This window comes from Gymnoscopelus braueri (genome assembly GCF_963280865.1).
Source record: "Gymnoscopelus braueri genome assembly, contig: SCAFFOLD_199, whole genome shotgun sequence".
NCBI lineage: Eukaryota > Metazoa > Chordata > Actinopteri > Myctophiformes > Myctophidae > Gymnoscopelus > Gymnoscopelus braueri.
In genome coordinates, this window is record NW_027660559.1 from 1,288 (window position 1) to 16,509 (window position 15,222).

A 15,222-nucleotide genomic window follows, 5' to 3' on the forward strand; every position below is an offset into this window, starting at 1 on the left:
CAGACAGCAGTTCTAAAAAAACACGGTCTTCAGTGCCCCAGCCTTTCAAATACAAGGAAGAATGCTTCATTTGTGGAAGAGCTCGCAGTACCAAGGGGGATAGATCCCTCCTTTTGATTGCGACTTATGATAGACAAAATTCTATCTGGAAAAAAGCAAACCAACTTGAAGATGAGGATATGCTATGCAAGATACGTGGTCCTGATGTAAACACGTGCACCGATATGATTGCTAATGACTTCCGGTATCACAGGGATTGCATGAGCGTCTACCTGACAAGACGTGTTCATGTACAGGGAAAAACAAGTACTGTCACAATTCCTTATGATGCTGCACTGACCCAACTAATATCTCGCATTGATGAGCCACTTTTCAAAGATGGTGCCATATTCTTTGTTACAGCTTTGAGGGATGAATTTCGTAAATACCTGGCAAACCATGGAGTTGACAATGTTAAATCATACCAATCTTACTCCTTGGTAGCCCGCCTTAAAGGACACTATGAAGTAGATGGCAACTGTAAGATAATGGTTGTACCACAGAAAGGATGCTCTAGCCTGGTTTGCTCTGCAGAACTGAGCATTGGCTGCATGCTCACCAAGTTGAAGGTACTAAAGGAGACAGCTCAAGAGGCAGATTATGAAGAAGAAAGTGATGATGAGGTAACACCTGATGATACCATAGTCTCCTCCTACAATACTGCAAAGAGAATACGGATGGAGCTCCAGGCCCAATGTAAGGCAGAAAAGCAGGCAATGAAGGCTGCAAGAGAAGCCAGTGGAAGTCAGCAGATGCCTGGAAGTGAGACTGATTACACGTCAATGCAAATGGAGATATCATACTTGGAGGCATCTCGGAGAGTGAGCAGCAACCTCTACAACCACCTGGCATGGTTGATAACGGATGCATCCCCAGAAGTGGGTGAGGACGGCCGGGTGAAAGTCAGTCCCAAGCAGCATGAACAAGTTCTTAACCTTGCCCAGGATGTCTGCCAAACAGTTGCAGGCATCCCAACACCAAAGCACATTGGGACAGCATTGCACATCCTCAAGGAAACCAGAAGCAAGGCAACTGTCACACTTCTAAACAGATTTGGAAACTGCATCAGCTACCAGGATGCCCAGAGATATATTACAACAATGGCAAAGTCAGTTGATGAGCAGACAGGTCAGGAGGGTGCCTTCATACCAACAAACCTCAAGGTTGGACGATTCACACAATTCGCATTTGATAACCTTGACTTCCAAGAGTACACAAAGGATGGACGAACATTACATGGCACAACACACGTCATATTCCAGTACAAGGATCCTAATGAAGACCCCACGCCAAAGGCTAGTTTACCTCTGCTGAAAACCCGCAAAGCATCCCTGGGGCCTTCTCAGCCATTTCTGACCAAGGATAGCCACCTGACTCTCAAAGATCGTCAGAGGAGTCGTTCCCTGGTTGGAGTCGATACAGAGCCTAAGCCCATGTGTCTAGCTGAACCTCTTGACCACCTGAGCATGTTGTGGCATTTGGTTCATATCTGCCCTACTGTGCTCTTGGAGGACCTGAAACCAAGCTGCACTGCTCCAACATGGAGTTCATTCCATGCATTTCTCATCCCAGATGCTACCCCTGCAACTGTGATTGGCTATGGGCCTTTCTTTCCCAAGTCACCAACAAACCCAGATGTGGTTGAAAAGTCAGTTCAATACTGCATGGATGTGTCCAGAGAACAAGGCCAAGAGTTCACCATCATTACATGTGACCAAGCAATTTATGAAGTGGTTCTGGGTCTGCAAAAGAAGAACCCTCATATGTATGGGAAACTTATCTTGCGCATGGGTGGATTTCACATTGCTCAGAATTTCCTAAAAGCAATTGGGCATTTCATGCAGGCAACTGGAATCGAAGACATCATGGTAGAAGCTGATGTTTGTCTCCGTGGAACAGCAAACAAAATCATCAGTGGGAAAGACTACTACGCAATGCTGCGTGCCCACAGTATGGTACATGCAGCCATGTTTGCCCTACACTGGGAAGCATTTTCCAAATGGCTATTCATTGAAGAGAAGGACCTGGAGTGGATATCTGCACTTACCATCAATGTCCAGCTACTCCTAGATGCCCTTTCAGAAAAGGATGAGGAGAAGGCATCTTCTGCATGTGCTGATGCAACTGACCAGCTGAAGGAGCTGTCATGTTTGATGACTGAGTTTGATGACACATGTACTTCACCTACCTCAAAGCTCTGGCTACAGTACATGGACATGGTGATGATTCTGAAGCGGTTCATCCATGCTGAGCGTGCAGGCCTGTGGGAGGAACACCTGGCTGAAGTAGAGAGGATGTTACCATACCTTGTAGCTGCTGGCCACTACAAGTATGTATCCTGCCTGCCCCACTACTTGGAAGCCATGAGAAGCCTACCTACACTGGCTCCGGACATCCATAGAGAATTCAAGGATGGGAAGTTTACTGTGCATCAAACTGAAGGTCGTTTCAATGGTGTCTGGACAGACATGGCACTTGAGAAAACATACAACCGTGATGCCAAAACAAAACTCTTCACTGGCATCAGTCAGCAGCCAGCAGCCATGGAGAAATACTTGCGCGCTCTTCCGTGTCTGACAGCGGTTTCAGAGCAGACAAAGGCTATGGTACATCTGGACACCAAACACCATGAAGACTCCAAAAGCCAAGGACAAAAGGACACAGAAACTGTTCTGAAAATAACAGATGTAGTCAAAAATCAGATGATCAATCCCTTCATATGTGAAGAACAGGAGCTGCTTAACATTTCAACTGGCTACAAATCTGCATCTACAGACTTGGTGTACGCCCGTGAAAAAGGATTGGAGGCACTGGCTGCAGCAAGAAGAACAGACAGTGAGAAAATAGCCCCAATGAAACTTGCCACATTTGCAGCAAAGACAAAAAAGCCAATGTCCATGGCGCTCAAAGCCAAGAAGGTCTACGAGGAAGAGAGTGCTGTTGTCCGAAACCTGTACTTTGTGCAGGACTTGGATGAAGACAAGAAGGTAGAAGTCTTCGGTCATGAGTGGACAAGTTGCCCAGCCTCCCTGTTTGAGCCAGATCCATCCCTTGACCAAGGTTATGCCATGCGAAAAGGGAATAAGGCTGACTACTTGGCTGCAATCAAGACATCCCTTGGCAGTTCATGGTGTGAAGTGGACAGATTGCCACCATTCGACAAGCCTGTTGTAATGGTGGTTGATGCCATGGCATTCATCCAGCGTCACCAACATCTTGGTTGCAGCACCTTCCATGAACTGCAAGTAAAATACCTGAAGCAGCTCCTTAGTGGTATCCCAGACAACTGTGACTGCATCCACTTTGTTGGTGATCGATATGATGTCTCTCCAGCTGAAAGTCTGAAAGGCGAGGAACGAGAGAAGAGAATGAAGACTTGCCCCAGCAAGATGAAGGAGTACAAGCCACATGATACTCTTGCCTTACCTGAATGGAAAGGCTTTGTTCAAAATCCACTGAATAAAGCAAACCTGTTGAACTATATGGGAGAAGCATGGGCTGCTCAGCACAAATCACTTCCTCCTGGATGCACACTTATTCTGGGTGGACTTTTCCGTGATCCTAGTCGCACTGTTCTGTTATCAGCAGATTGTCAGGTTGAGCTTCCAGAACTGTCCTGTGAGAAGCATGAGGAGGCAGATACCAGGATGTTTGCCCACATTGCATACTCAGTAGAACATCTGCACCACGAACGGGCTGTAGTTGTGGCTACTGACACAGATGTGATCATGATGTGCATATATTACATCACACACATGGATGGCCTACAGGAGCTATGGGTAAAGAAGATGGATATCTACCTACCTGCTCATGCAATTGTGGATGCCCTGGTAGTGAAGTATGATGTTGAAGCTTCCGATCTTTCATCCATACTCCTCAGCACCTACATACTGACTGGATGTGACACAGTGAGCTATCTTTACAGAAGAGGAAAAAGACGTGCCTACAAAGCTGCCGTTGATCACCTGAAAGACCTTCTGCCTCTGTGCCAATACGGTGACTCTGGGGAAAGTCTGGATGTTACACAAGATGTCGTGACAGCGGCTAGACGATACATGGCTTCACTGTATGAGAGGAGTGACTTCAGTGGTAACTTGGATGCACTGCGAGCCCATCTTTTTGGCAACATCAAAGGAGACATGCGTTGCCTTCCACCTACTGAAGATGCCTTCCAATTACACCTTCTCAGAGCCCTGCATCAGTTGGTTGTATGTAAGAGGGCACACATGTCTCAGCCAACCTACCCTGTGGCAACCAACTTTGGCAGAGAGCTTGTCAATGGTAAGCTGGTGGCAACAATGATGCTGAAGGATGCAAAACCTGCACAATACAAGCGCACCAAATATTGCCACTGCAAGAAAAGCAAGTGTACCAGAGGATGCTCCTGTGCAAGAGCCGGTGTCAAGTGTGTCATTGCCTGTCTCTGCACTGGGGACCCCAAAAAATGTTCACGAGTTGAACTCACACTCGAAGACAGTGACAGTGAGTGAGTTGATTAGTTAGTTGTTTTCATTTTCCTGATCATATTCATTTTTGTGATATTAGACATGTCATAATCTTTATTTTATTCAGCCAATGTTTAATTTCCTTTTTTGAGCTGTGCTCCTGGAAGGAGTATAGCTCCAAGCGTCATGGGATGTTTAGCATGTATGTACGGCAATCAAGATCAAGGATAGCAATTTCATCACTATGACATCACAACAGAGACAATATATATTAGTATTCATAAATAGCACAGCTCACTTCACACTAGGTGTGATTTTTCAACTAACATAACGAATCAGCTGTGCACATCTGTTTATTTTATAATAAAAAAATACTTGTTGTTTTGAATTTGTTGTGTTACACGTTTCTTTTGTGGGGGTACAGGTGTTTTCGAGAAAAAAAGTGCTCTGGGAATTTTGAGCATAAGGGTAATAAAGTCACCACAGTTCCTTTAATTTAGGGTTGATTTTAATAAAATCTTTTGTGGAATGACTATAAAGATTGATGAAAAGAATGAGACATTGGCTGATGTCATAACCCATGGCAAAGTTGATTACTATTGAAGTAAAGATGAAAGTATTGGGGAAAATGCAAAAAACGGGTGCATTTTTGGTACCAAAAATGTCTATAAATCATTTGGAAAGGCTTTGTGAGTGTATTTTTGGACTTGGTGTTGTTCACATATGTGTTCTGTGTATCTGGGAATCATTTATTGACAGCCTACATAACCTTTTGAGGACTTTAAGAAAATAAACCTAATTCACATCACACGGTCAAAAAATAAAGGCTTCATTATACAAAAATGGCCACAACTTTTTTCCGCGATGTTTCCGGCAGAGCAGGCCTCTCATTCTGTGGACCTTAATGACCAAATGAATAGAAAAAACACAAAAAAAAAGTATAGCATGACATCACAGGTCCTCTCAAATTTTCGGTGACTGGATCCCCGACTAATACATATAGCAACAACTAATGAGACACAGAGGTGGCTCCCGGATTGAATGGTATAACAACGTATAGGTTACAACAGGTCTAAATAGAAAAGAGGTGGTGCCCGTGCTGCTATAATTATTATACTTGGCCAGGCCTTGTGTATTGCAGTGAATCCTCTCCAGTCCTCTTGTAGCACAACCCTGAAAATTTAGAGGGAAACAAATAATTCAATAAATATATGCACAAAACAATATATATATATATATATATATATATATATATATATATATATATATATATATATATATATATATATATCAGCCAAATTATTAATTTATCAGGTCCTTCCAAAATATTTTACACACACGTATATATAATATATACACACACACACACACATGTATGTATATATATATATATATAAATTATTATAAAACTTACATTAACCACTTTAGCCCTATTTTATACATAGGACATTTGAAAATAGCAGATCTACAAGCTCACCACATGTTGCATCGTGACGCGTTGTGAGCTTGTAGATCTGCTATTTTCAAACATTTTACTTTTGGTACTTTAAGTATATTTTGATGCCAATACTTTTGTACTTTAACTCGAGTAACATTTTGAACACAAGGCCTTTTACTTTTAACAGAGTATTTTTATATTATGGTATTGCTACTTTTACTTAAGTAAAATATCTGATTACTTCTTCCACCACAGCTGTTTCTCCACATTTATCCCCAGGCTAAATTGCTTTAGTGTAGTAAAAGCTTAACTGTGCCTTCATTAAAATGGCAAAAATATTACCCGAAGTATTAAGCCTTTTCCATGAGCTAACCTGGTTTCTATTATGCTCTAGATCCCGCCTCCTATATCCGGTAAATTTTCACATACACACATGCAACCACGGATGTAGTTTCCGTATCCGGTCTAGACCGGAAGTGCTTCCGGCAAAGTGAATTGGTAAGCTCCGTTCCGTGAGCAGAAATTGGACTTCCGGTTTTCGAGCTAGCAGAAATAAGGCTTCCGGTTGCCTTCAAAATAAGATCTACTTTTTTTAATATTTTTTAAAAGACACAAATCTATTTTAAAAATACATTTATGATGTATGCCTTTTAAATGGCTCATACTAAAACACTTCCAAGTGGCAAGTTTAAAAAAAGGACACAATTGCATATAAAAAATACATTTATGATGTACAGTATGTCTTTTTAAATGGCTTAGATCACTTCTAAGTGCCAGGTTGTTCCAGATTGAGGCTATTGACCCCCATCAAATGTGCACTTCACACCTAAATATGGGCCATTTGTAACAGGAATTTATTCAAAGGTTTGAAAACCACTGCATTTAGGTTAGAAACACTTTGAATGCTTAAGCATGCATTCTCTAATTAATGTTTGTCCTGCAAGTGTAAAGTGTAACCTGAAAACCTTATATTATTGCTTTCGTTTTTCCCTGCTAAATGTCTCTCCTTTCATTCTGCTGTAGTTAGGTAATAATTAAGTTATCAGTCCAACCCTGATTTTAAAGCAGATGCCTAGAATTACATAATTACGGTGCTTAGTGCCGGAACTTCCGAGGTACGCACGCGTTCGGGGAGACCCCCTCTACACCGCCACACTCTCCGCTAAGCGGCACTAAGGTGTAGACAAAAGTGGCGGGCCGTCCAGTGAGGTCAGGGGTCAGAAAAGGGCCTTTTTCAGTGCATAGCCTATACAAATTGGACACTGGACAGGAGACGGTGCTTAGTGCCGGAACTTCCGAGGTACGCACGCGTTCGGGGAGACCCCCTCTACACCGCCACACTCTCCGCTAAGCGGCACTAAGGTGTAGACAAAAGTGGCGGGCCGTCCAGTGAGGTCAGGGGTCAGAAAAGGGCCTTTTTCAGTGCATAGCCTATACAAATTGGACACTGGACAGGAGACGGTGCTTAGTGCCGTTACTTCCGAGGTACGCACGCGTTCGGGGAGACCCCCTCTACACCGCCACACTCTCCGCTAAGCGGCACTAAGGTGTAGACAAAAGTGGCGGGCCGTCCAGTGAGGTCAGGGTTCAGAAAAGGGCCTTTTTCAGTGCATAGCCTATACAAATTGGACACTGGACAGGAGACGGAGCTTAGTGCCGGAACTTGCAAGGTACGCACGCGTTCGGGGAGACTCCCTCTACACCGCCACACTCTCCGCTAAGCGGCACTAAGGTGTAGACAAAAGTGGAGGGCCGTCCAGTGAGGTCAGGGGTCAGAAACGCAAACGCGGTCATTGGACGCAACCCCACACAACCCCACACAATAAAAGAATACAGACAAGGCTTTGAAAGTTTAAAAAAAAGACCTTTTAATTACTCTTTACTAATAAAACAAATTATGTACAAATGTACAAATTATCAAAAAAATAAATAAATAAAGTTTCCAATATTTGTTTTTAAACATTGCCAATTGTCTTAAGGTGGACTGAGAGGCTACTTTAGTAGTTTAGTAGTCACAGATTTGATCAATTTACTTTATGTGTGTGTGTGTGTTAATAACAGCACTCATTATTCAAACACAAATCATGCAAAACTGTAAAAATGTGGAAGTTCTAGGAGTGAGATGTTGCAATAGAACTTGGTTGGCCAATTAGTTCACAAAAAAGAGAGATGCTTTCTGTTAAACGTCTCCGTCAAATTTGGCAAGCAAATAGAGGTGATGTGAAAGGCCTTATTAATCTGTTTGATGAGGGAGACCAAAATACTCTTGCTTGTTCAAAAAACAAAAAAAAACTAAAAAACAAACAAAAAAAAACTGTCTATTGCATTTGTGAAAAAACAAATGACCCAGCAAAAGCTATGCTTGAATGTAATCTCTGTGGAGGCTGGTATCATATGGACTGTGTGAGAGTTTCACCGAGTCGAGACTTTGATACTCTCACTTATGCCTGTTTATCCACCACTTGCAATCATGAGGCATTGACACAGGGGATTCTATATACAGAAAAAAATTGCCGTGTTCAGGTGCAGCCTAAGCCATTTGTGCAACATGGAGAGGAGGAAAAGTTGGTAGTGCAAGACAGCCCTGTAGTTGAACAGCCTTTTGTGGAACGTGAAACAGATCACTCCCCTGCACTTCATGAAAGCCCTGTAGACTATGTTTCGGCCCTACAAGAGCCGTTTGTGGAAATAGAACAGTCCTATGCACTTCATGAGTGCCCTGTAGATGAACAGCTTGATCAGTCTGGCAATCAATCTGTGGTGGGTCAGCCTAACATAGGACGTGAGTGTAAATTGAATAGTCTTGAAGAGGATGACATACAAATGCAGACTCTAGATGAAAGTACTGTTCAGAGTGTCATGGGACCTGGTGCAACACTAGGACCCTTCAAACACTGTGCCCTTGAACCTACTAGCTTTACTTTGCAGGCTTCCGAATGGGAACTTTTTCACTCCTACAGAGCCAAAGGAAGTAAGACTTTTAAGAGGTATGAATGGCAAGAGTTATTTGCCAGAAAGCTGAAGGAATCAAATCCTTACTGTATAATACGTTTTGCTAATCACAACTTTTCTATTGCTACCATCAGAAAAACATACAAGCCATGTCTCACGATCAATGGCTCCTGCCGGCATACTTCATGTGAGATGACTTTCAAAATACTTCTCCATTCATTCGAAGAGGGCATATTTCATATAGTTTACACTGGCAACCTATATCACACAAAGGACAGATTGAGAAGTAGATATATTAGGGGCCAAGAACGTAAGGAGTTAGGGATATCAAGGAAGGACAAATTGCCATATTGTGCTTACGTCGATGCAGTAGGAAAGGCAGATCCTAGGTCTTTAATAGCTGGTAATCGAAGTGGAGTGGGTAGAGACTCCGCTCCGTTTAGAAAGGTCAAACATGAACATCGCAAACTAAGCTGGATGCATGATGATGAGATTACAGCTCTGCGCCTACTGAAAGCTGACTGGGAAGATGAAGACACAGAAAGTGTAGTTGTAAAAGGATTCATTCAACTTATTAAAGTTAGTCCCCTTAAGGTTATATGTTTTAGTGAAGCAGGAGTGAGACTGTGGCACGATGTGATTAAGGACAGCGCTGCATCATGGGATGCCACTGGGGGAATCATTAAGAGTAAATTAACAAAGAAAAGGATTTTGTATTATGAGATTGTAGTAAGTTCATCCACTTCGTCCGCTTCAACTCCTGTAGCATTTATGATCAGTGAACAACACACCCAGACTGCTGTAGAGGAGCTCCTCACGGAATTGAGGTGCAAAGAGAAGGAGATATTTGGTGCCAACACAACACCCATGCAGATTAATAGTGATAGGTCCATAGTGCTTTTGAAAGCCAGTATGCATATCTTCAATGGAGATAGCATGAAAATGTACTTGTTACGCTGCTGGAGAATAGTGAATGGAAAGGCAGATAGCAAAGATTTGAATTTTTGTACCATACGAGCATGTAAGAGTCATCTGATGAAACAGGCAAGTCACATTTGCAAACCACAGTACTTTAATAGAGATTATAGGTTTAAATTGGCTATGTTCATCTTCAGCGCTTTAGTTAATGCCAAAACACTGAAACAAGCAGGTAATATAGTATCTGCTGCTTGTATTGTACTTGGTAGCAAAAGGAACTCCAGCGAGGTGGAAGCTAGTATTGGCCGCATTAAGTATGAAACACAGAAGCTGCCAGGAATTGCAGGAATTATTGATAAAGAGCATGATCGAAAAGACAATTCATATGACACTGCGGTTGATGATATATTTGACTTGACTGCTGATGTTTGTGAAGGAACATCTCCCTTCAAAGACTATTTTGAACAACTAAGGGCTACAGCCAATAATACAATTAAAACCAGCAATGACACAGGTGAAAATCAATACCATGGAGAAACTATTTTAAACAAACTGTTCTCAAACTTCCTCTCAACTATTCCAATATGGTCAGATCTACTCTCAGGTGATTTGCAGCGATTCTCTGGAGCCTATGCTGCACAAATAAACCATGGTAAGAAAAGCACAGCTATTAGTGAGGCCATGTTCAAAAACACAAAAGTGTTGCTTTTACGAAATGAGAAACACAGAATTGACGAATGTATACAGCGCATACGCTCACTATACAAGCAGTCAGCCATAGATTTCATTGCCAAAGTAGGCTACAGGATATCACAGGCATCACAGCGTCCACACCCACCACCTGTAGAAAAGTGGAACAAAAAAAAAACTCCGCCGCCACAGCTGAGATACTCTTATCAACATAAGCCACCAGCAGATTCAAAGATTTTCTTACAAAATGACAGCTCAGCAAGTGTGCCAGACAAAACAAAGGCACAAAACAGAGGCACAAATGAGGAAATATGCAATAGTATATGCAGGTTTGCAAATAATGAGAGTAATTGTTGGCTAAATGCAACCCTACAATCGTAGTACAAGATAAATTGAAACAGTTGACACCTACTTATATGGTTGCGATGTCATCAATGCCAGGGAATTTAGCAGCTCTCATCCAAGCGTTTTTTCAAAATCCTACTGTTTTTGCATTACCGCTGACACAGAAATGTGAGTCCCTCAATTCTCTTTTCGAACACACAATCATGGAAGGTGAAGGTCAACAGAGATGTACAGCATGTGGTTCAGCAATGAAGAGACAAATATGTTGGATTGATGCTCCTGATGTCATTACTCTTTCTGTGTCCCGTGTTGACTTTTCAAAATACACCTGTGCCGCTTAGCGGAGAGTGTGGCGGTGTAGAGGGGGTCTCCCCGAACGCGTGCGTACCTTGCAAGTTCCGGCACTAAGCTCCGTCTCCTGTCCAGTGTCCAATTTGTATAGGCTATGCACTGAAAAAGGCCCTTTTCTGACCCTTGACCTCACTGGACGGCCCGCCACTTTTTTCTACACCTTAGTGCCGCTTAGCGGAGAGTGTGGCGGTGTAGAGGGGGTCTCCCCGAACGCGTGCGTACCTTGCAAGTTCCGGCACTAAGCTCCGTCTCCTGTCCAGTGTCCAATTTGTATAGGCTATGCACTGAAAACGGCCCTTTTCTGACCCCTGACCTCACTGGACGGCCCGCCACTTTTCAAAATACACCTGTGCCGCTTAGCGGAGAGTGTGGCTGTGTAGAGGGGGTCTCCCCGAACGCGTGCGTACCTTGCAAGTTCCGGCACTAAGCTCCGTCTCCTGTCCAGTGTCCAATTTGTATCCACCTGTTTCCGCGGGAATTTACTGGAGCAAAAATCCTGTGTGGGAAACATCCTGCGGGGGGACCGGAAGTAGGAAATAGCGGCTCAGTGTGTTTACATTTGCCAGCAGAACGTAGCTGTACTGCGAACGGGCCTTTTGCATGTAGTTGAAGCGCAAGGGGGCGGGGGGCGGGGGGGGAGAGAGTCAGCGCACTGAAGTCAAGGCACAGACTACTGTGTTGTTGACGGACAACGGATGCACGCTTATGAGAAACAACACAAATAAAACCTGGCAAAACAGTTGCGTGCATTAGCGCAAGATGAGGATAAATGAAACATTCAGTCTAAATGTCCAGCAACTACTACCAATACTTTTGTATTTGAAACCTTACATTTCTCTAAATATTATAAACTCTTAGGACAGCCTAATACAAATATAATTTATGAAAAGGCTACTATAGGCTACAGTGAAGTCGGACTGAATGACTGAAACGTTTTTTCTTTTTTAACTCTCTTGGTGATTATCTGGCACAGTAGTTGTGGATTAGCAAACTGGACATTAATGTTTCCTTTTCGCGTGCGAATTACTGGACATTTAGACTGAATGTTTCCTTTACCCTCATCTTGCACTAATGCACGCAACTGTTTTGCCATGTTTTATTTGTGTTGTTTCTCATAATAAGCGTGCATCTGTTGTCTGTCAACAACACAGTAGTCTGTAGTGTGCCTTGACTTCAGTGCGCTGACTCTCTCCCCATGCACCGCCCCCCCGCCCCCTTGCGCTTCAACTACATGCAAAAGGCCCGTTCGCCAGCTTGCGAACGAGCTACGTTCTGCTGGCAAATGTAAACACACTGAGCCGCTATTTCCTACTTCCGGTCCCCCCGCAGGATGTTTCCCACACAGGATTTTTGCTCCAGTAAATTCCCGCGGAAACAGGTGGATAGGCTATGCACTGAAAAAGGCCCTTTTCTGACCCCTGACCTCACTGGACGGCCCGCCACTTTTCAAAATACACCTGTGCCGCTTAGCGGAGAGTGTGGCGGTGTAGAGGGGGTCTCCCCGAACGCGTGCGTACCTTGCAAGTTCCGGCACTAAGCTCCGTCTCCTGTCCAGTGTCCAATTTGTATAGGCTATGCACTGAAAAAGGCCCTTTTCTGACCCCTGACCTCACTGGACGGCCCGCCACTTTTCAAAATACACCTGTGCCGCTTAGCGGAGAGTGTGGCGGTGTAGAGGGGGTCTCCCCGAACGCGTGCGTACCTTGCAAGTTCCGGCACTAAGCTCCGTCTCCTGTCCAGTGTCCAATTTGTATAGGCTATGCACTGAAAAAGGCCCTTTTCTGACCCCTGACCTCACTGGACGGCCCGCCACTTTTCAAAATACACCTGTGCCGCTTAGCGGAGAGTGTGGCGGTGTAGAGGGGGTCTCCCCGAACGCGTGCGTACCTTGCAAGTTCCGGCACTAAGCTCCGTCTCCTGTCCAGTGTCCAATTTGTATAGGCTATGCACTGAAAAAGGCCCTTTTCTGACCCCTGACCTCACTGGACGGCCCGCCACTTTTCAAAATACACCTGTGCCGCTTAGCGGAGAGTGTGGCGGTGTAGAGGGGGTCTCCCCGAACGTGTGCGTACCTTGCAAGTTCCGGCACTAAGCTCCGTCTCCTGTCCAGTGTCCAATTTGTATAGGCTATGCACTGAAAAAGGCCCTTTTCTGACCCCTGACCTCACTGGACGGCCCGCCACTTTTCAAAATACACCTGTGCCGCTTAGCGGAGAGTGTGGCGGTGTAGAGGGGGTCTCCCCGAACGCGTGCGTACCTTGCAAGTTCCGGCACTAAGCTCCGTCTCCTGTCCAGTGTCCAATTTGTATAGGCTATGCACTGAAAAAGGCCCTTTTCTGACCCCTGACCTCACTGGACGGCCCGCCACTTTTTTCTACACCTTAGTGCCGCTTAGCGGAGAGTGTGGCGGTGTAGAGGGGGTCTCCCCGAACGCGTGCGTACCTTGCAAGTTCCGGCACTAAGCTCCGTCTCCTGTCCAGTGTCCAATTTGTATAGGCTATGCACTGAAAAAGGCCCTTTTCTGACCCTTGACCTCACTGGACGGCCCGCCACTTTTTTCTACACCTTAGTGCCGCTTAGCGGAGAGTGTGGCGGTGTAGAGGGGGTCTCCCCGAACGCGTGCGTACCTTGCAAGTTCCGGCACTAAGCTCCGTCTCCTGTCCAGTGTCCAATTTGTATAGGCTATGCACTGAAAACGGCCCTTTTCTGACCCCTGACCTCACTGGACGGCCCGCCACTTTTCAAAATACACCTGTGCCGCTTAGCGGAGAGTGTGGCGGTGTAGAGGGGGTCTCCCCGAACGCGTGCGTACCTTGCAAGTTCCGGCACTAAGCTCCGTCTCCTGTCCAGTGTCCAATTTGTATAGGCTATGCACTCCTTTGAACAGCATTTATCCATTTAGATAAATTATTAATGTTTTAAATCCGTTTTTGTTACACAGTAACATAATATGTGTTATATAGCTTCGTTTAAATGCTTAATTTATAGTTTTAATGTGCAAATGAACCGTTTTTCAATGGTTTTCAATGGTTTCTTTTTACTCTAGAGGGTACTCTTATTCTGAAGAGATCGTCAACCGGAAGTCTTATTTCTCCTCCGTTATTTCTGCTCACGGAACACAGATGAATTGGTACCCGTTGGTTTAACACTAGTAGCTAGTGAGTTAGCACCATACATTCTGCCTTGTTAGTTCACCACTATTAAATGAACGAACTGCTTCACAGTAGTGCTGGTTACAACAATGACTATACAACTGTTAAAAACGCTAATAATCTGTTATTGTATACACACAGATAAACAAATGAAAGTAAATTTTAATCACGAAACATGCTAACAAAACGGCGGGCTAACGTTAGCTAGCATGCTAGCTGCTTTAATAACATGCATTGCTATTTACTAACACAAGCTACAAACCCCGGACAGCATAAAGATAACATTTAGTCAAACGATGAGAGTCAGGTGATGGTATCTGAACGGGATAGTACATTCTATTCCCATAAGAACTCACTTACCAGTCAACTATTATTAGCTAGCATGCTAGCTAACAAGCTCAGGTCTGCACTGTAGTTGCCACGGTAATAATTCACAAGTTAACATTTAGTCAAACGACAGCCAGATGATGGTATATGAATTGCATAATACATTATATTGTAAAGGACTTACCAGTTTGTCTTACTAGTATTTGTGAATTGTCAACAAGCCTCAATTCGCGCCAATGTTTCCTTTGAAAAACTCAAGTCCCATGAGATTTAGCTGGTCTCGCGAGTTGTGACGACTACCCTCTCGCAGGGGAGGGGGTGCGAGGGGAGGGGGAGGAGGGGAGGAGGGGAGGGGGAGGGGGGGGTGTGCAATATCAGCACTACACGTTGAAACAATGTCAATTCATTGTTGGGCATTTCAACATTGAAAAACCATCATCTATACTAAATTGATTCAATGACATTTTTTTAAATGTTGAAATCGTATCTGTATTTAACATTGAATCAACATAGCTTTTTCAACCTCAACCAAAAATAACCAATCTGACCAAAATCCAACATTGAA

At 44.0% G+C, this 15,222-nt stretch overlaps 1 protein-coding gene across 1 annotated transcript in view; it reads right to left on the reverse strand.

The window, feature by feature from the left end:
• Positions 1-9,381: 9,381 nt before the first annotated feature.
• The window catches only part of LOC308081438 (collagen alpha-1(II) chain-like), a gene marked incomplete at its 3' end in the record, with an annotated part of 29,449 nt that continues 23,608 nt past the window's right edge, over positions 9,382-15,222 (reverse strand). Inside the window, exon 3 of the mRNA XM_080457805.1 lies at positions 9,382-9,395. Coding sequence (XP_080313931.1) covers positions 9,382-9,395 — 14 coding nt within the window. The remainder of the gene's footprint in view (positions 9,396-15,222) is intronic.